Here is a 22,366-nt window from a genome sequence, read left to right on the forward strand (position 1 = left end):
TCAGAATACACTAGGTGTGCGGGACTCAACCCCAAATGTGTGGATGGCGGAGGAGCCCGCTGGTTGAACAACCGAAAACAATTCTTGTATGACCTCGGGTACCTCTTTTCCACTGACTGATAAAAGCAGGCAATTCTTCACTGATCATCACCAAATGAGAGGATACCACAATTTCCTTTGTCTGCATTTTCTACCCGATGTTTTTCATTTCATTGCTATTACTAAAAATAGTTTTGTGGTTTTGTGGTATAGAGCAGCACTAGGTATCAAATATGCAAAGGAAATTGGTATTTTTTTTTGTTTGTTTTTACCTGGTATTATATTGGGATTGTGTTTTTTTTTTTGAAGCACCAAGCAAGGCTAGTCTTGAAGCGCTTAAAGTGGTTGTAAACCCTTACAAACCAATTTGACCTACAGGTAAGCTTAGATTAAGGCTTACCTGTAGGTCGAAGAAATAGAGATATTTGCTGAAAGACAGGCACTGCGGCGCGCAGGCGCACTGAGCGCGCCGCTGTCAATGGCGATATGCCGCGAGTGACGGCTCCCGTGCGCATGCCGAATGACAGCGGCAGAGCGGCAAGACCCACCGAGAAGATGGATGCTCCGGACTACAGGGGACAGCGGTGACTTTGCCGGCTCCTGTGTCAGGTAAGTGACACATAATGGACTACTATGCGATGCATAGTAGTCCATTATGCTTTACCATTGCAGGGAATCAAAGAGGAAGTAAACTCTTCATGGTTTACTTCCTCTTTAATGCATTGCATGTCTCCATTGCCTGGTTGTGGTTGGGAACTGCCATTATGTTGGACTAGTGGTCTTGTTGGGCTAGTGGGCCAGTGCTTCCTTCATTGGCTTAGTGGACCCAGCTTCCCTTTGTTGGGGTAAAATCTTCATTTGCATCAGGGTTTTATATTATCATCGATTTAAAGGCAAGAAGGGGAAGAGCCAGGCAATTCCTAGTGCGGCGTTATTTTATTGAGATAAGCAATTACTGACAATATGGATTGCACTCACATAGTGCTCAGTGGGGGAGGGCTTGCCATGTCTAGCATGGGAACAGAAACTGCCGTTATGTCCCTTTTTGATAGTGAGCCACGAGTGCTGTTAACAGCGGGGGCGGGGAGCTGAAGCCTTGAGGAACCACGGGCAGATGCCGGCTGGGTTACTCGGCGCAAAGGTGGTCTGGAGCTGTAAACGTGGGAGCCGCCTACCACTGTGTTCGGCCAATCAGAACGTGATTCGAAAGCACGGCCACGCCTCCGTCATCCGCTCTGGTTTGCTGGCCACGTGGAAACCTAAAATGTTGCATAATTTGCTTATGTTGTCTGTAATTTGTAAGCAACCTTCTTCTGGTAACTTCTCTTCTCGGTGTGCCACCATGAGTGCTTGCAGAGGACACCAGAAGAGGAGGATCAACACTGCTCTGTGCAAAATAATAGTTTCTCTTCTCTACACAGTACTCAGGCGCGGTTTTTAGTAGGGCACGTCTGCTTTCTTTATCATGGAAGGGCAGAGGGAGGCAGATTATGGTGACAAAGCCACAGTGTTGCCAACATGTGTCCTCTCCTTTTTTTCTCCTTTTTTCACATGGACATTAGAGAGATAAATGCCTGCATGACTTATGTGATTTCAGAGAGCCCTCTTCAAAACAGTATGGATGACAGCTGGATAGACGGAAACCTCAACCGCGTCAGCGTCATTCAGTTCCAGGAGGAGCCCAGAGCTGAAGATGAAGATGACGAGGCTGCAGCAGAGAGGAGGGTAAGAATGTTGCTGTTACTGTTAAATGATATAATTTTGTGTCTTCCAGATTACAAGTCTCCATAATGATGTGATCCATATGAACCGACAATAAAGATGACACACACACATCATTAAGGCTCGTTTCACACGGGCTTCCTCTTGTATAAGAGCAGTGTGAACAGCGAGCTTTGACAAAGCATTTGCAGAGATTTCAGCAAGCTTTCAACCACTTCAGCCCCAGACCATTTAGCTGGCCAAAGACCAGAGCACTTTTTGCGATTCGGCACTGCGTCGCTTTAACTCACAATTACGTGGTCGTGCGACGTGGCTCCCAAACAAAATTGACGTCCTGTTTTTCCCCACAAATAGAGCTTTTTTTGCTGGGGGGGGTATTTGATCCCCTCTGCAGTTTTTGCACTATAAACAAAAAAAGCGTACATTTTTGAAAAAAGCTATATTTTTTATTTTTTACTATAATAAATATCCCCCAAAAATATATATAAAAAACATTTTTTTCCCTCAGTTTAGGCCGATATGTATTCTACATATTTTTGCCAGATCACGTACAATAACTTGGCCCGCAAGCGGTTAAATTACCGTTTTAACTCCAGTTTGTAAATGTTGAACACAGATCCTAATGGGAGTGCGGATTGCCTCTTTAAACACGCTTGCTAGCAGGCTTCTTCAGGATTTCAACTAGCTTTAAGAAATGTTAAAGCTTGCTAGCAGCTTGTTTAAAGTGGCAATCAGCTGTCCTGTTGGGATCCGTGTTCAACATTTACAAACTGGAGCTAAATGGTACTTTTAAAAGCTTCAACACACCTTTCCGAAATCTCTGCAAATGCTTTGTTAAAGCTTGCAGTTCACACTGCTCTAATACAAGCTGAAGCCCATGTGAAACAGACTTTAGGGCTCAAGTCAGTGTGATCACTTTTTTATTATTTTAATTCAAAATATCTGTCGCATGAATAGAAGACTACAGCTTTTGGGGTCCCTTATGGATTGAGGCTGGGTTCACATCTATGCGAATTGGATGCAGATTTTCCCACATCCTATTTGCATGACAGGAGATTGTGACCGGCTCTCTCTGGAGCCGGTATATATCTCCATTGTGGCTGTACAGCGGCTTGCACAGGAGCGCTTTGCGTCTTTGGCTTAGTTTCAGGGCTCAATTCAGGCAAAAATGTGGCCCTGATTAGTCTCCAACACAGAGAACAGGTACACACTAGGTGGCAGTGTAGGGGTTGAGTGTGTCCTAGGAGCGTGTTTATAACTGGGAGGCGTGGCTATGTATGACACGTCACTGATCTCTTCTCCGATCACAGGGAGCAGAGATCAGTGACACTGTCACTAGGCAGAACGGGGGAGATGCTTGTTTTACATTAACATCTCCCCGTTCTTCCTCCCCGTGAGGCGATCGCCCGCTGGCCGCCTCTTAAAGGGCAATATACAGGTACGTGATTCAGCCTGTACGAGCCCTTCTGCCAATGCATATCGACGTGAGGCGATCAGCAAGGCAAAAAAAGGAAAAAAAAAACCGATCATTTAGTATCGCTTTAAGGCCCCTTTCACACGGACGGATAGAATGGTGCTTTTAGCTGCGGATTTTCTAGTTTTCTACCGCAGCTAAAAGCACACAATGCTTTCCTATGGCCCCATTCACACACAGCGTTTAGCCGCGATTTCGTTACATGCGGTTCGGTGCGAATAGAAAAAATAGAATTGTATGCGTCCAGGTGCGATGTAGCGCAGCTATAAGCACATAACCGCAGGTAATCGCAGTGTACTATTTCTCCTGCAGATAGCAGCGGCAACAAGGAAAGAAAAACAATAGGAAGCACATCAGAAATGGCAAGAATTTTCCAAACGCAGCTAAACGCAGACGCAGCTAAACGCAGACGCAGCTAAACGCAGACGCAGCTAAACGCAGCGTACAACGCTGTACAAGCAAGTGAACGCTGTGCCAGGATTCTCTGAATTTCAAAATAACAAAACATGCTTTTAACAGCGGCAGAACAGCCGCCCGTGTGAAAGGGGCCTAACACATCTCTATCAGAAAAATAATGAAAATGTCTGTAGCTGCATTTCTTCCTGTATTATTTATACATGCTGGTGATTGGCTGCTCACATTCACAGCGTTTTGTCTTGTGACGGCTTTTTTCAGGGTCTGCAGAGAAGGGCCACGCCTCACCCCAGTGAACTAAAGGTGATGAAGAAGGGGATCGAGGAACGCAGGAACGAGCATTTTGGCACCAAACCAGATACAGCATCCCCCAGCGATGAGGTAAGTGAAGGAACATTTGTCCGTCCAGATAGTCTATCAGGCCTGTAAGAGGGATCAAGCGACTATGATTAATCTTACGGTGTGGGGAATCACCGGTTGAAAGAAATGATATCTGAATGATGCCTGTAGCTGCACCCATCATTCAGATATCCCCAATGAAAGCCCCGGACGTCATATGACGTACTGCGGTATGGAAGTGGTTAAATAAGGTAATTAAAAGAAAGGGTTTGATTTTAAAATGTCCCCAGCATGTTGATTGGAGGAGAGGGGTAGGGCTCGACAAAACCCGGTCGCCAGGTCGCATTGGCGACTAGAAATAGCGACCTCGCGCCTGGGGCAGCACAGCTGGGGGTATCCTGTCTCTGTGGACCCCCCCAGCGTGATCGCGTCGGGCCGTTCCGCCGGCGGCCGAAAATTTAGGCCGCGGCTTTGAGGCCTTCTGCGGTCCTATGATTCCTTATGGAATCTGGCGCCCTCTTGTGGTCGTTGTTGGTATGACAAACCAGCAATGCTAATTTCCTCTGCAAAGTTTCCTCTGCCTGTTTTATATTACCTGCATCTTCTTCCCTTTATTTAGAACCCCCTAAACATTATATATATTTTTTATTCTAACACCCTAGAGAATAAAATGGTGGTTGTTGCAATACTGTCTGTCACACCCTATTTGTGCAGCGGACTTACAAGCGCAATTTTGTTGGGAAAAATAATTTAGTTAATAAAAAAAATAAGACAACAGTAAAGTTAGCCCAATTTTTTTTTATATTGTGAAAGATAATGTTACGCCAAGTAAATTGATACCCAACATGTCACGCTTCAAAATTGCACCCGCTCATGGAATGGCGACAAACTTTTACCCTTTAAAATCTCCATAGGCGACGTTTAAAAAAATTCTACAGGTTGCACGTTTTGAGTTACAGAGGAGGTCTGGGGCTAGAATTATTGCTCTCGCTCTACCGATCACGGCGCTACCTCCTATGTGTGGTTCGAACACCGATTTTATATGCGGGCAGGACAGGGCGCGTTTAAAAATTATTATTTTTTCTGCTTATTTTAACTTTTTTTTTTTTCCACTGTTCTTTTAAAAAAAATGTTGTGTCACTTTTATTCTTATTACAAGGAATGTAAAAATCCCTTGTAATAGAAAAAGCATGACAGGTCCTCTTAAATATGAGATCTGGGGTCAGAGAGACCTCGGATCTCATATTTACACTAAAATGCAATTGAAAAAAAAATTGTCATTTGAAAAAAATAAATAAAATGTCCCTCTAAGAGCTATGGGCAATGACTTGGAGACGGGGGGGGCGGCGACGGCGCTGCTATCTTCCCCTCACTCGTCTCCATGTCAGGCCAGGGACAGGTCCGGATCGCCGTCACGGACCTGGCTCCTAACTTTTTAAGCTGGCTCCTAGATTCCAAGCAAATTTGTCAACCCCTGGAGAGGGGTATGGAAAATATCAGCAGATTTAATTCCTATTTGCCCTTTATATCTGCTTCTTAATAATTCTCAACTCCTTTAGTAAACTAACCTTAATATGTTAGCTTTGAAAACTTTCCCATTTATTCCTTGGACTTTCTGTATACCATAGCTTCACTTTTTTTTTATCTGGTATTGAACTTCTTAGTGTAAACCCTTTTCTTTTCTAAACTTCGTCTTTCTTTTTTTTCTACAATACCGTTCCTTGCTCGATCTTATCTCTAGATTAGTTTTCCTTGATTATATGTCTCCATTCTCTATTCTTTCTTCTAATATTACTTCATCCTTAAAGTGGTGTTCCGGCCAATTTTAATTGTTTTTAAAAGTCAGCAGCTACAAACACTGTAGCTGCTGACTTTTAATAAAGACGCTTACCTGTCCGGGGAGCCTGCAATGTTGGCCCCACGAGGCTGATCCGTCCGTCTGGATCATGTGCCGGCACCGCTATCCTAACTAAGGGAAACGGGCAGTGGATCCTTGCAGCTTCACTGCCCATTTCTTACTGCGCATGCGCGAGTCACGCGGCGCTTTGTGAATTTGCGTGGCTGTCTTCTGGGACACACAGGTCCCAGAAAACAGCGCACCTCATTACCCAGAAGAACACGTGAGGCAGGAAGAAAAATAAGAGCTCCACGGTATGGGAAGTGGCAGATTAGGAAGACTGCCTAGCAACAGGCGTTTCTGGTTAGCAAAAAAAAATTTTTTTTTCCAAATGATTTTTTTTATAGATTTTTGGGAAAATGTTAATGTAATTTTTTTATTTTAGGGTGGACCTCTGCTTTAAAGTGGTTGTTAAAAAAAAAAAAAAAAAAAACTGCACGACAAAGGCATAACGAGCTAGTATGCTATGCATACTAGCTCATTATGAATTACTAACCTGAGATTGAAGCCCCCGCAGCGGTCCTCGTTCACCGCACTGGCGGCTGCTCCCGGGAATTACCAGCGCTTTGATTGGTCGGAGCCACAATTGCGTCACTCCTGCGCACGATCCCGGTAATGGCATAGGCTAACGTACGTGCCATTGCTTCCGTTTTGCTTCAGTGCGCATGTGTCGATGACTTCGGCACATGCAAATACAGGGATATCTCCTAAACCCGTGCAGCTACAGGTAAGTCTAATTATAGGCTTACCTGTAGAAAAAAAGTTGCTGTAAAGGGTTTACAACCACTGTAATCCCTCTCTTCACAGGCTAGTATCTAATTTCCTTCCTGCTCCTTCCCTCAAGTACTGTATTTATTGGTGTATAACACTCACCTTTTCACCCTGAAAATCGGGTGCAAATAGTGTGTGGGTGTTATACGCTAATACTGCAATTTGGGCTGCCTAGGAGAGGACAGGACAAGAGCCGTCAGATTACATACAGCGAGAATCTCCTTTTTACTCAGCGGCCTCTCCAATAGGAAGTCCCGTCTCCTGGGCCGGCATTGGACCAGTGTTCTGTCTATCATAGAACTTTGTATTAAAGAGGCTGCCGAGTAAACAGATTCGTGCTGTATGTAATCTGACGGCACTCGTCCCGCCCCATCTCTGTCTTCTACAAGGCAGCAGTAATCTAAGGTGAGGCTGCAGATGGGCACTGATCAGGCTGCATTTATGGCAAAGGTGAGGCTGCATATGGGCATTGATCAAGCTGCAATGATGGGCAATTGTGAGACTGCAGGTGGGCATTGATCAAGCTGCATTGATGGGCAATTGTGAGGCTGCAGATGGGCATCAAGCTGCATTGATGGGCAATTGTGAGGCTGCAGATGGGCAATTGTGAGGCTGCAGATGGGCACTGATCAGGCTGCATTTATGGCAAAGGTGAGGCTGCATATGGGCATTGATCAAGCTGCAATGATGGGCAATTGTGAGACTGCAGGTGGGCATTGATCAAGCTGCATTGATGGGCAATTGTGAGGCTGCAGGTGGGCATCAGGCTGCAGATGGGCAATTGTGAGGCTGCAGATGGGCATTGATCAGGCTGCAGATGGGCATTGATCAGGCTGCAGATGGGCAATGGTGAGGCTGCAGATGGGCAATGGTGAGGCTGCATTGATGGCACTGACCCTTATTTTGCTTCCAAGTTTTTCATTTAAAATTTAAGGTTTTTTTTTCCTGAAACTTCCCTCCTAAAATGAAGGTGCGTGTTATACGCCTGTGCATGTTATATGCCGATAAATACGGTATCTTCTCCTAATGCTTAATCCTGTCTGCCATATTGCACTAGTCGACATCAATAAATTTAAAAAAAATTCCTACACCACAACCAAAATCATTTTTAGCTTTCCCTTTTCTCCTTTGCATATATTTTGGAAATTTACAACCCCCAATTCCAAAAAATTGGGGCGCTGTGTAAACTCTACTGAAAAACAGAATGCAATGATTTGATAAACAGAGAAAATGGACAATTGTAGGGAAAAAAATCAGATCATTTTAAAATTGATGGCAATCTAAACTGACACCGCAAGTGTGTGGGGATGATTTGATGGAGAAGTCAAATTTCTATTTAATTTAGACATTTTATTAGTTGAATGAGTGAGATCCATTCAGCACAGGGGGGTGGCATGATGCCGTCCTCTACCAGTTACATCCTCACCCCAGTTTACCTACACTGTGAATTTCCAATCGGCGTTCATTTGTTTCCAAAATGTTCTGTGAAGCACAAGAATGCTGAATCTTTCAGTCCCAGACTAAAGTTGTTCAGTGATTTAATTTTTTCTGCATGGCTGCCCGGCTTTGTGATATCCCACTCAAATCGCAGTATGCTTCTCTCACAAATTGATAAACGCTTTTGTAGACCATGCATCCTGGATGTTCATGTGTCGTCTGTCCCCTCAGGAGAAGCGTCTCAGCGGTGGCTCTTCACAGAGTGGCGAGTCTCAGCGCAGCGGCAGCACCGTGTCCGCCGGCTACCACGAGGAACGTCACAACCTGGTGGAGGTGAAAGCAAATGAGCCAGAAGAGGAGGAAGAGAACCAGGCTGATGACATGGAGGTGGAGTACATGGAGGTAACCTATTGTGAAATCATTGTGCTAAAATACCTCTGCCCCAAGACAAGTAAATGAACAGTGCCTTTTGATACAAGGTCGTCGTAGTAGGGTTTTAGAAGACGGGCATTCAGACTGCCACTTACCCTGTTTCCCCGAAAATAAGAGCTAGCGTGATTGTTGGTGATGGCTGCAATACAAGCCCTACCCCCCAAATAAGGCCTAGTTAAAGTCCTTGTAGGTCTTATTTTCAGGGTAGGGCTTATTTTCAGAGGAAACTGTTTTTAGGGCTTTTTTGGGGGGTAGGGCTTATATTGCAGCCATCACCGACAATCACGCTAGGTCTTATTTTCGGGGGAAACAGTGTAGTTCTCCTCCCCCTTTTGGCAGAGAGATGTTGGTCACGTGCCCGATAATTGAGAATACTGATTCGGGTCGTTACAACCTGTAAGATGGTTTGTCAAGATTTTCAACTGTCTGCTTATTTTTATTTTTTATTTTTTTAAATAATAATGAGTGGAACTACCAACAAACTGTGCAAAATGGCAAATAAATAGTGTATAATTAAATGTGGATAAATGACAATAGGAGCAGCAGGTTGTAAAAAGTGAAAAAATGTATTTAAATAAATTGGTACCGCGCTCTCTGAAAAAAAATATACAGTGAAAGTGCAAAAAAGTGCTAAAATTGTATAAAGCAGTGACCACAAACACAATTTATAAATTATATATCATATATATGCTTCTAAGTTGAAGAGTCCAAGATGGGGAATCAAAATATTACAACACAAAAATTCAAGGATCGCACCATCAAAATAAAATGTCCAAAATAAACAAATTTGTTTATTATTTGTTTTTCAAAATCTTATTTTTTTATTTATTTTTTTTTGCTAGAAAATTACTTAGAAACCCCAAACATATATATATTTTTTTCAGACACCCTAGAGCAGTGATGGCGAACCTTGGCACTCCTGATGTTTTGGAACTACATTTCCCATGATGCTCAAACACTCTGCAGTGCAGTTGAGCATCATGGGAAATGTAGTTCGAAAACATCTGGAGTGCCAAGGTTCGCCATCACTGCCCTAGAGATTAAAATGGTGATAGTTGAAAATACTCTGTCACACTGTATATACGCAGCGGTCTTGCTAATGCAATTTTTTGGAAACGACGGGACGCGGCGCTTTAATTTTTGTGAAATTTTTTTCTACTTGGACTGTCCCTTTTTAAAGCGGGAGTCCGCCATTTTTTATTTTTTTTTTAAAAGCCAGCAGCTACAAATACTGCAGCTGCTGACTTTTAAAATAATGACACTTACCTGTCCAGCGCGCCCGTGATGTCGGCACCCGAAGCCGATCTCTCGATCGTCTCTCGGGTGCTGCCGCCGCCATCTTGAGTATGGGAATCAGGAAGTGGAGCCTTTTGGCTTCATTTCCCGGTTCCCTACTGCGCATGCGTGAGTCGCGCTGCGCAATAAGGATGGTCTCCGCTGTCTCTGGGATCCGTGCGTTTCCCAGCAGGCAGCGGGGGACCTTCGGAAAGGGGCGTACCTTCTGCAGAATCTACTCCATAAGTGGGTGCAGATACCTGTACTGTACAGGTACCTGCAGCCCCCTCCCCCCTGAAAGGTGTTAATTGTGGCGCCGGAGGGGGGAGGGTTCCAATGAGCGGACGGTCCACTTTAGGGTGGACCTCCGCTTTAAAAAACAAAACATTTTTTGGATCACTTTTATTCCTATTACAAGGAATGTAAACATCCTATGTAATAGAAAAAAAGCATGACCGGAGCTCTTTGTGAGTTATGGGGTCAAAAAAGACCTCAGATCTCACATTTACACTTAAAGAGGAGTTTCCATTTGAAAAAAAAAAGTCAGCAGCTACAAATACTGCAGCTGCTGACTTTTAATAATCGGACACTTACCTGTTCCAGAGTCCAGCGAAGCAGGGGGGGGGGGGGGTCAAAGCTCCGCTCGTCCTCCAGCCCCCCCCCTCCGCTTGGCGGCGCCAGCATTGCAACTGTGGGCACCTGGCTGTGGCTTCACAGCCGGGCACCCACTGCGCATGCGCGAGCGGCACCGTGTCCCGGATGACTGACAGGAGGGAGGGGGCAGAGCTGAGCCCTTCCTGCTCTGAAGGGGAAGTGATATCACCAGCCCAGGCACTGAAGGAGGCAGACTATGAGGGACCCCCTAGCAACAGGCATTTAGAGGCAAGTTAAAAAAAATTCCAAATGTGTTTTTTTTTTTTTTTAGGAATTTGAATCATTTTTTTTGTGTGCAACACCACTTTAAATGCAATAATGAAAAAGTTGTGTGTTTTTTTTTTTTTTTTTTTTATTTTTTTTTATAAAAAAAATGTCCCCTTTAAAGCTGAGTTCCAGCCAGGTCATGGCCGGGTGCTATGGGCACCCGGCCATGACAGCTTGCGGCTTCACGGCCGGGCGTGCACTGCGCTCTCCCAGTGGACAGGCAATCTTCTGGGACCTGTCACTTGTCCCAGAAGATTGCCGAGAGTGAGGGACGGCCTAGGGGAGAGGAGGAGTCGCCTAGGCGGTCCGTGGGCAGAAGGAGGAAGTAGGAAAGGAAGTCACTCTCTAAAGTAGTCACCCACTCCCACTCCCCCACAAAAAAAATTGACATGCCAAGTGTGGTATGTAAGGGGGGAGGAGTGCTTAAAGCTTAAAGCGTAAGTTTCATATTTGCTTTAAGACCATTGGGCGGAGGTGACGTTTTGACGATGCTTCCGTCATCCAATGGTATGGAGTCGATTCCGTCATCCAATGGTGTGGGGGCCATCATTCCCTCGCTCGACTACCAGAGGGAATGATGCCCCCCCCCCCCCTCTGCTGCCACTGACGTATCCGGTAAGTGGCGAAGATGACCTGGATGCCGAGGGAGGGGGTGGGCACCTCTCCCGCCACCGACAAAAGTGATCTCGCGGCCAATCCGCTGCAGAGACCACTTTTATAAAAGCGGGCCGCTCGCGGTTTTTAAAAATACCTGGGCTATGTCTGCTATCTGCTGCCATAACAACGGTATTCAACGTCAAAGTAGTGATGTATAACGACGACGGGCGGTCCAGAAGTGATTGGAGGGGAAAAAAAAAAAAAACTTTGCAGTCATTTTAGGGTATATATAAGATAACTCAATGTATATCTCAAACCAAAACATTTTTACATTTGAATAGAGCAGATATCGGTTAAAACACTTGTAATGTGTGTTTTTCAACCATCTATTTACCACTGGGGAGATTCCTCTTCACTTCCTGTTGTGTAAACACAACAGGAAGTGAGTGGAAATGCCATTTTTGACTATCGCCAGAACAGGAGTTTCCCATCTATTTCCATTTTGAAGATTGATGGCTCTATAGACTAGATACTGCTGTGCAATGCATCGTGATTTCTTCCTGATGGGAGTATGCATATATATATATATGCAGCCTCACGGAAGAGAATCTTTAGCTGTGGGGTGACATATGTTCACCTCTGTTTGTACCGATGGCCTGCTGCCCAGTGCACTCCCAGGACAGGGACCAAGCTCTGGGTATACAAACAGAGAAGACAAAACGGCGCCAACCTAAGTGCAGTATTGAAGTCCACAAGTATTTATTTCAAATGTAATACACTCACTCTCTATTGGAGTAAATCAGGCACATCATGTTTGTGAGGAAAAGAAGTTCCAGTGTTCATAGTTTCATAGTTAGTAAGGTTGAATAAAGACACCAGTCCATCCAGTTCAACCTGAGTGAGTGTCTACAATTATCCCTATCCCTGTATATTGCACACTCACATCAGTCCCTACCCTCAATGACCACAATCCAAGGTCCCCATTCATATACCAGGGCCAATTTTGGACAGAAGCCAATTAACCTACCAGCATGTCTTTGGATTGTGGGAGGAAACCGGAGTACCCGGAAGAAACCCACACAGGCACAGGGAGAACATGCAAACTCCAGGCAGGTAGTGTCGTGGTTGGGATTCGAACCAGCGACCCTTTTTACTGCTAGCTGAGAGTGCTACCCACTACACCACTGTGCCGCCCCAATCATTCATCATAGGGCTCCCAGGGGGAAGGTGATCCTCTGTTGCTGTGGAGTCTCGTCCGGTGGCGTCGGTGGTTCCCAGCGTCTCTGGCTCGATATCGCAGCGTCACGGAGGTCAGCTGGTGGGTTGTTTGGGGTCGCGCTGTGATGATGTCAGTGCGCACGCGTTCGGAGCATGTGTGCTCCTTCAGGCATTGGGTCTTGTCCTAGCCAATCAGGAGCTATCGCAGTGATAGTTATCACAGTGATCAGTCATTGTACAGCCCACCCCTGTGTTGTTTTAGCCTCTTAAATAAAGAAAAAGATACATTGTATCTTATTCATTATATGATGTTTTGTATCCTAGTGTAGACAAGTGTGTAAAAAATAAAAAATAAAAAAAGGCTTCTTGCAAAAAGTTACAGATGTTTGAACATCCATAATTCTGGACGTATTTCTGGCGATTATTTTAGGCATTTTTGTTTCACAGGCAGCTGATCGCTGTGTGTGAAAGTGTACTTACTGCTGTATTTTCAATGAAAATAGTCTTTTTCTCGTAGATGATGTAATGCGCGATTGCGCCGTATGGTCTTTCATTAACGGCATGTAAAGTGTGCCGTTTGTGTATTCCCTGCATGTCAGGAAATTACTGTGAATGAGCTTCCCCTCTGAACGGGCTCAGAGGAGACGTCTCGCGATGCTGCACTGATTCTCTTCTTCCTGTTACTCCCGGCGCTACTGCGCATGCGTGAGATTTCACAGTAAGGGAGGAAGTGACTACATAATTCAGTAAACTGCTCTAAAAATGGCACGGCCAATACCCAGAAATGAAGAGAAGACAGACCCGAAGGTATTTACAGACCTTGTAGTGAGCTACTGAATGTTAAATTGAAAAACAAAAAAAAAAAGAAAAACCGGCCCGGGGTTTACTTCCTCTTGAAGGCTGGGTTCACACTGCTGCGGGGGGAGATCCGGATGTGATTCGCACCGCAAATCACATCCGATCTCCGTAGCGATGCGAGTACAGCCATACAGATAGTATGGCTGAATTCGCATCGCTCTCGCACGGGACCCTTTTTTTGGTCCGCAACAGAATCGGATCGCATGGGGGTTCACACCATGCGATCCGATTCCTGTGCGAGTCGGCAGGTCGCACTGCGATATGCGGACGGATCTGGGGGTGTCATTAACATATCATTGACACTCCCAGCCGTCCGCATAGGGCAGTGTAAACTGCCGGCGGGAGTAATGCGATGCGGGAAAACGCTGCGGATTCGCGGCGTTCCCGCATCGCTATGGTGTGAACCCGGCCTAAAGGAGCTGCCGTACATATATGGCGATTCGTGCAGGAGAGCCACCCTGCCGCCTTATAAGTACTGGAGCCGCTTGGGAAGTGGTTAATGGAAGTCGTCTTTAAGTCGTATCCTCATTTATATTAATGTGATTTGGATCCGACATTACAGGAAGATTACCCAGGCATTCCTAAAAGTCGCTTCAATGTAGAACTCAAGTCGCCTGGCAAAGTCGCACCGTAAGTTGTGAGACTTTCAGGTCGCTGTAGTGTGAACCAAACCTAATAGTCACTAATCGATAAGCATATTTATTGTGAATTCTTTTTTTTTTCCTCTCAGCCATCTTGCTTTTTTTTTTTTTTTTTTTTTTGGCAGCACTCAGTACGCTTTGCAGAGGAGACTCTGGTGCACTGCGACGACGAGGAGGATGAGTATGACGAAGATAGGGTATGTCTGGAAAAGAAGCGCCTGATCCGTAAAGACACACCGCACTACAAGAAGCACTCAAAGATCACAAAACTGCCAAATACAGAAGCCGTGGTGGCTTTATTGCAGGGACAGGCCTCCTGTGAACTGCCAGAGAATGAGGAAGGACATGGTCAGGGATATATGAGGTGCTCACAGGAGGCTGAGGAGGATGAAGATGAGGGAGAAGAGGAGGAGGACGACAAGGACTGGGAACCAGGGACTAGAGAGGAGAGGAACAGTGCTCAGCAGAATGTCAAGGTACGAAATGTCTGATTTCCTCGCACACTTTATGACCACGTGGATAGAGCGGGTGAGGATCGCCACGTTCAACCCTTTTGGTTGATGTCATGGACAAGGGTGATTGGTGCAGCAGTCGCAGTGGCTGCGTTTAATCACATGCAGCATGTGTCTCAAACTCTGTGTGTCCTGAATCCCAGGCTCACATCGGCTGACACATTTCCCAGAACCCCCCTTCTTCTATGCCTGCCTAGGATAGCCTAACCTCCCCCTCCCCCTCTCCCATGTCATGTACCTCCTTCCCCCCCCCCCCCCCCCCTATTTTATATCTCAGGATGCCCTTTTTAATATATAACATTTTGTTCAGATTAAACCTCTTCCTGTTGCCTTATTGTGAATTGTTTAATAAAACTTGATTGTAAAAAAAAAAAATTGGACAGTAATTGCTGGACTAAAAAAAAAAAAATAATAAAAAAAAAATCTCAATTCACATTGCAGAAGCTAAAGGCAGTGGCGTAGCAGTAGAGCTCCCAGTGGTCGCAGTTCTAACTGGACCTGGTCACAAAGGGGGCACCAAATGACCCCCTGGCATGATGAAGGGACACAGAGGGCTGTTCTGTCAGCTGTGGTATCTTCTTCCAACCTGCACAACTTTTTCATATATAAAAATTCTCCCAGAATATTAGGCTTATTAAGTTGTAAAAGAGAAGTGGGGGAGGGGCGATACTGCACATTGTGGAAGTTTTGCAGGTCAAACTTCCCCCTTCCTGCACATAGCAGGAGGTGATGGGCTTACTCTGGAACATAGTAGGAAAAGGGCAGCAGAAAAAAAACGACAGATTGGTTGGGTGGATATTTTGAACTAAAAAATGAATGGGGTTGGTTACTGCATCTAAGCAATTAGTTTTTTTTTTTATTTCACATGAGTTTTATTCAGCAAAATGTCTGTATGGGCTAACCAGGATTAGGTTACCTTTCTGTTTCAGATTAAAAAGTGTGGGATTTAAAAAAAAAAACAAACACACATACTCACCTGGGTGAATGCAGCATCATTATGTTGCTGCATCTGTCCCCTGCTGCCTCTAAGACAAAGAACCGAGTGATCAAAGACCGCTGATCGCTCAGTTCTCAGTAAACTGGTGACTGTCAGTGCCCGGCTCTCATCTCCGCCACTCCAGTGCTCACTGTAGTGCTAGGCTGTGCAGGGGGCCAGGAGCGGCTGGCTCAGCTCACTGTGAGGTTGAGCCAGCTGCTGGTCAGGAATCTGGGAGGATCCCGACATTAAAATCAGGATGGATCCCTCCGGAATCTGGACCAGCTCAGCGATGTCGGCCCACAGCAGGCTTTAGCCTGCTGTCAGCTGAATAGGGGTCACAGGACTGCAGAACGAAGTGCACTCCTGTGACCCACAGGAGAAATGGGGCCAAAAGATCTTTGGCCATAGTTCTCCTTTTTTTTTTTAAAGTGTAAGTTCACCTTTACAGAGAATCTGTAAGGTGACCTTACATTGGACCACCTCCCCATCCCACCCGGTCCCACTGTACCAGATTGCCACAATCCCCCCGCTGTCACACACCAAAAAGCCAGTTTAGCAGTCCTGGGATTTGAAACCACCGCGGCTTAAAGGGGTTGTAAAGGCAGAAAGTTTTCCATCTTAATGCATTCTATACATTAAGATAAAATGCCTTCTGTGTGCAGCAGCCCTCTAATGCTTACCTGAGGTCCCTCTCTGTCCGGTGATGTCCACCAGTGTCTCAGCCGTCCGAGATTCTCCTTCCTGATTGGCTGAGACAAAGCAGCAGTGCCTTTGTCTCCTGTTGCTGTCAATCAAAGCAATCAGCTAGCCAATCATGGAAGAGGGGGGGGGGGGGGCAGGGCCAGGTCGGGGCTCCATGTCTGAATGGATACAGGGAGCTGTGACTTGGCTCAGTTGCCCCCATAGCAAGCTGCTTACTGTGGGAGCACTCAACAGGAGGGAGGGGCCAGGAGCACAGAAGAGGGACCCGAGAAAAGGAGGATCCGGGCTGCCCTGTGCAAATCCACTGCAACAGAGCAGGTAAGTATAAAATGTCTGTTATTTTTATAGGGAAAAAAAGACTTTACAATCACTTTCATCTCTTATCCATATTGCTCAGCCAGTACAGATTACAGGGATTCTAATTGGTCATCACCATCACATGGATTGCACTGACCAATCAGAAGCTGTTTAGCCTGTACTGTCAGCACGGATAGGAAAGAGAGCCAGTAGGATTTCAATTCCCCAGACTGGTGAGGCGACTTTTCTGTGTCTGACAGCGGGGGATTGCGGCAATCTGGTACAGCGGGACTGGGTGGGATGGGGGAAGGGGGTCCAGTGTAAAGTCACCTTACAGTTCATCATGCACATCCTCTACCTTTTTCAGTCCTCCAGGGACAAAGTACATAGAGTGCTTTGTTGCATTTTCATCATTGCTGTTGATGCTAAGCTAGCATGGTTGACAGCACACCTCCCTCCCCTCCCCGCTGTTCAGCCATGTTGCTCAGTAGGTGTTGATTACCTAATTAGGGGTTACTGACAGTGACTGTCTCTGGTAGCAGCCACATGCCCGAGATCAGCACCGTTGCTACTAAGGATGAGCTCCAGCGTGTTCGCACAGCCCACGTGCAGAGCCCGCAAGGAAGTTGGCACAGCACTGTGCTAATCACAAGCAGTGAGACATTGTCCTGATGTGCGGCTGCAGAGATCCGTAAATGTCTCTTACTGCCTGTGATCAGCGATGCGCCGACTTCCTGGCGGGCTCTCCACGTGGGCTGTGCGATCACGCCGAAGCTCATCCTTAGTTGCTGCTAGGGGAGAAAGGGGCATGTTAGTGCAACAGTACTTTGTGCCAGCTGTGCTCACAGTAGAGGGAGGTAAAAGCTCTGCCTTGAGCACCACAAATTGGGCTTCATACAGGGGAAGGTGCTGACAGCCATAAAAATAAGAATTGTGGTTTCAATATTTTGATATGAATCGGTAGTTATTACTGATGAAATGTATTCTTTAACTCCATGTAGATACATGCAATCGCAAAGACCATGAGATTTCCAGGTAATGCTGGGTCTTGTAGTTCCAGAGCTTGTTGAGATATAGTCTTCCATTTTCTCAACAAAACCACTAATATATATACTGCTGCAAAAATAAAACTGTGTTGCCATCAAAATAAAAAAATAAAAAAAATTTAAATTTGATTTATCCTGTAAGCCCCACATGATATTATCTAGTAAAATCTACAGGTGAGGGTTGATTGGTGTATCAGGGGGTGGTTCTGAATTTACATTCAGGGCCTGAGAACTTTGTGCTGCGCCACTGGCTGAAGAATCTGTAATGTAAGTATGGAAAGCAAAGCAAAGTTGTCTTTCCCTCTTTTTTTTTTTTTTTTTGTTGTGTAAATTGCCCCCTATTCATCCAGCCCCCCCCCCCCCCCCCTCACCCCCACTGCTTTGCCATCCTTTTTCCCTTAATACACCCAGCTTGCTTTGTGCTGCGCTTTAACTGCTCCAACATTGAAAGAAATCAACTAAACCGATTGCCATGTTGTCTCCGGTGCTGCCTCGCTTTTTCTGCTCTTTCAGGGAAGGAGATGTCCCAGCAGAGTCCGTCCGTATTGTGATTATGTAATCATGCTGCTTTTTTTTTTTTTTTTTGTCACACGTTTTCATGTCTCGTGGTGCATCTGACCGCAGAAATAATACACAGTTTTGGGGTGTGAAAGTCCAAGTTAAAGAAGAACTCCAGCCTAGTTTATTTATTTTAACGCTATACAACCACAGAACACGTTTAGCTGTTCCCCCTTGCAGTGGGACGGTCGTTAAATTGTTCATGCAGGCCATTATGCCCTTGACGACTTTTGTTCCCATATCCTCGAGCTACTTAAAGTATATGTGAAGCCTAACTATGGGCTTCTCTTATTTTGGTCTGTTAAAGTGGAACTACAGGGCAAAACTTTTTTTTTTTTTTTTTTTTTTTTCCTTTTCGATAGTGTAAGCAAGGGTTATAACCTCTGTCAGATTTTATTTTGTCATCTGTGTCCCATTGGGGAGATATACCTTCCTATCCCATAGCCAAAACTGGAAGTGAGTGCAAATCCCTACAAATTTAACCACTTTCAGCCCCGGACCATTTTGCTGGTCAAAGACCAGACCACTTTTTGCAATTCGGCACTGCGTCGCTTTAACTGGCAATTGCGCGGTCGTGCGACGTGGCTCCCAAAACAAAATTGACGGCCTTTTTTCCCACAAATAGAGCTTTCTTTTGGTGGTATTTGATCACCCCTGCGGTTTTTATTTTTTGCGCTATGAACAAAAATAGAGCGACAATTTAAAAAAAAAAAAACACGCATTATTATAATAAATATCCCTCAAAAATATATAGAAAAAACATTTTTTTCCCTAAGTTTAGGCCGATACGTATTCTTCTACGTATTTTTTGGTACGCGCAAAAGTTATAGCGTTTACAAAATAGGGGATAGTTTTATGGCATTTTTATTAATAATTTTTTTTTTTTTACTACATTATGGCGGACACATTGGACATTTTTGACACATTTTTGGGACCATTGTCATTTATACAGCAATCACTGCTATATAAATGCACTGATTCCTGTGTAAATGACACTGGCAGTGAAGGGGTTAACCAGTGGGTGGCAGTGTAGGGGTTAAGTGTTCCTAGGGGTGTGTTACTAACTTTTGGGGGCTGGGCTTTAATGTAGTGAACACTGATCTCTGCTCCAATCACATGGAGCAGAGATCAGCGTCAATAGTTGCTAGGCAGAACGGGGAAATGCTGTTTACAACGGCATTTCCTCGTTCAGCCGTCCCGTGAGATGATCGCGGGTATGCCCGTGGCGATCGAGTCCGCGGGACCCGTGACCGGACTCACGAGGGTCCCGGCGGGGCGCGCTCGAGATGGCAGGGCGGCATTAAATATTGGACGTACCTGTATGCCAATATGCCTGCCCATGCCATTCTGCCGACGTACGCCAACGGCGTGCGCTGGTCGGGAACCGGTTAAGGGCATATGTTGGAGCCCACCAGATCACCAGAACTGGTGTCCCCATTGAAAGATTTCCTCTCTATTACTTTTCTTGGGACAACCCAAAGTTTTTTTTTTTCTTTCAATGATAAATGGTAAACAGGACAAATATTGAGGGTGAATCTCCCTAACAGGGGCGCAGACGAAAATGAAAGGGGTTATAATCCATCTGCACTCAAAATCTGAAGGCCAGTTCACAACAGATGCAGTTCTGTGCACTAAAAATGCATGCACAGAGTTTCCCATGTATTTCAATGGCTCTAGTTCACGCCATGCAGTCAGTTTCTGGTCAGTTTCCGGTCAGTTTTTGGTGCAGAAACTGACCGGAACTGACTGTATTGGTGCAGAAAACAACTGCTTGGAACTGCATCTGGTGTGAACTGGCCCTAAAACTACAAAAAAAACTTTAAACATACTACAAAATCATTTTTTTTTATATCTGCTCGATAAGTGCAAGATGATTCTGCCAGAAATCCAGTGAGCCGATCACTGTTTTGCTGCCAGTGACTGGCTGATCTGAGTTACTTTGTTCCTAGTTCTATCTGGATTACACAAAATCCCCCCCCCATATCTTATCAAGATTAAGTGGGAAAGGGAGCTATTCTGTAGTCCTAATGTCTCCTGTTCTAGGAGGGGCGCTGCTGCTCTATAGATACAGGATGGTGAGTGTTGTCATCCTAGGACATGAAATGTGTTCTAGGCGGGATCACCAGGTAAAAAGAAAAGTAATGCAGCCACCACACCTAAGGACTGGAAAAAACTGCAACATACATATTACTTTTTTTTTCTGCGTTAAGGTAAAAAAAGTATCAAAATTTGCTCCCCCCCGTGAACACTTATCCAAGCCTGATCTCAATCTAGTACTGTTGTCCTCTGTAGCAGCTCTTCCCTTTCTCTCTTCTCACAGGAGACCCTGCAGCAGCGGGAGCCATTGGCTCCTGCTGCTATCAGTCCAGTCCTGTGAAGCGGGAGGAAGGGGCGAGCTTCGCTGTGTGTGTGTGTGTGTGCGCGTCTAGAGATGCACAACCCACTCAAGGTCAAACCCGCATGAGTGCTTCCGAAAGCAAGCGGCTTGCTATGGATGCACTGGAGAAGTGGATGAGCCAAGATGTGTCGGCAGGGGACCCCAGAAGAGGAGGTCCGGAACAGCTCTGTGCAAAACCATCGCACAAAGCAGTTAAATATGACGAGTTTAATTATTTGAGTGGGGGGGGGGGGGAAGGAATCTTATCACTTTTAAATCATATAAAAAATATAACATCTAGTGCTGATAAAAAAAGTAATACAAATAGCATGTAAATGATGTCATTAAAAAAAAAAAAAAAAAAAGACAGGATTACTAGAACCAGCTAAACTTGGGCTGAAGTGTTTTAACCAAAGTAAAGCAAAAGAAAAGCTTTTTTTTGGCAGTACTTCTATGGATGACAGGAGTGCAGTTCATTCTGCGCTCCCTTGTCTCGCTGTCGGCTGACACCACTCAGCCGGTCAAGGCAGGGGAAAGATCCCGACTTTACAGTCGGGATCCACCCAGACTTTACAGTCGGGATCCACCCAGACTTTACAGTCGGGATCCACCCAGACTTTACAGTCGGGATCCACCCAGACTTTACAGTCGGGCTCCACCCAGAAGCCTGGACTGGCAGCTGGCTCAGCCTCTCGGCTATATGCAGAGAACCTGAGCCTAGCCCCTCCCCTTCCTCTCCTCAGCCCCTCCCCTTCCTCTCCTCAGCCCCTCCCCTTCCTCTCCTCAGCCCCTCCCCTTCCTCTCCTCAGCCCCTCCCCTTCCTCTCCTCAGCCCCTCCCCTTCCTCTCCTCAGCCCCTCCCCTTCCTCTCCTCAGCCCCTCCCCTTCCTCTCCTCAGCCCCTCCCCTTCCTCTCCTCAGCCCCTCCCCTTCCTCTCCTCAGCCCCTCCCCTTCCTCTCCTCAGCCCCTCCCCGCTCTCTCCTCAGCCCCTCCCCGCTCTCTCCTCAGCCCCTCCGGCCCCCCTCCTCAGCCCAGCGCTCCAGTGAGCGCTGGATGGGAGATCAGAGAGCTGCTGACAGTCCCGACTCTCTGCTCAGAGCATAGGGGAGAACTGAGCAATCAGCTGTGTTTGATCGCTCATTTCTCGCTGTAGAGATGGTGGGGGACAGATTGCAGCATCAGATCTATGGTGCATCCACCGTTATTTGTTTTTGTTTGTTTTTTTTTTTGATTGTTTTTTACAATCCCGAACTTTTTAGGCTTTTATAAATGAGTCTGCACAATTCTTATTTTAAAAGTGTTCAGATAATTGCCAGTGGTGATTGGTTCTCACTAAAAATGATTTTAATTTGGCCAGAGTTAAAACCAGATAGCGTGGACACGCGTTACGTGGTCCTCATACATATTCAGGGCTTCTTGGAGTTCTTCTTTAAGCCAAACTTCCAGTCTAACAGTAACTGTGCAGGAATGACGATGTCTAATATGTTGCCACAGAGGAGACACAACAAAGGTGGGTCATTGGTGTTGGGTGTTTTTTTTTTGTTAATTTTTGCTCCACTAATACGCATGCCTGTCTCTTTCTTTCTTCTCTTTTCTTCATCTTTCTCTGCCGGATTCCCTTCCTAACAGGGTGTGTCGTTTGATCAAGTGAATAATCTTCTGATTGAGCCTGCAAGGATAGAGGAGGAAGAGGTGTGTACCGCAGCTTGGCGCTCTCTGTTCCTCCCTCTGCCTCCGCCTTCCCTTCATCCTTACCTGAAATCACTCAGCCAATCAAGCGCGCTCCTCACCCCGCAGCTCCGCGGTCCCCCCCCCCCCGGTGATGGTTGTATCTCATGTCTGTCCTTTTTGCTCTCACACT

The 22,366-nt window shown here is 45.8% G+C and overlaps 1 protein-coding gene across 17 annotated transcripts in view; it reads left to right on the forward strand.

The window, feature by feature from the left end:
* SCRIB (scribble planar cell polarity protein) overlaps positions 1–22,366 on the forward strand; it is a 210,767-nt gene that overhangs the window by 58,156 nt on the left and 130,245 nt on the right. For 16 of the 17 annotated variants that reach the window (XM_077493465.1, XM_077493471.1, XM_077493472.1 and 13 more), the window contains exons 12-16: positions 1,637–1,764; positions 3,911–4,030; positions 8,325–8,495; positions 14,161–14,511; positions 22,135–22,197. In XM_077493465.1, the coding sequence (XP_077349591.1) occupies positions 1,637–1,764; positions 3,911–4,030; positions 8,325–8,495; positions 14,161–14,511; positions 22,135–22,197 (833 nt within the window). The remainder of the gene's footprint in view (positions 1–1,636; positions 1,765–3,910; positions 4,031–8,324; positions 8,496–14,160; positions 14,512–22,134; positions 22,198–22,366) is intronic. The other variant, XM_077493470.1, reaches the window with a different exon arrangement.

This window comes from Lithobates pipiens, unplaced genomic scaffold (genome assembly GCF_037356315.1).
Source record: "Lithobates pipiens isolate NorthernLeopardFrog02 unplaced genomic scaffold, aLitPip1_a1.2 Scaffold_19, whole genome shotgun sequence".
In the NCBI taxonomy this organism is placed as follows: domain Eukaryota; kingdom Metazoa; phylum Chordata; class Amphibia; order Anura; family Ranidae; genus Lithobates; species Lithobates pipiens.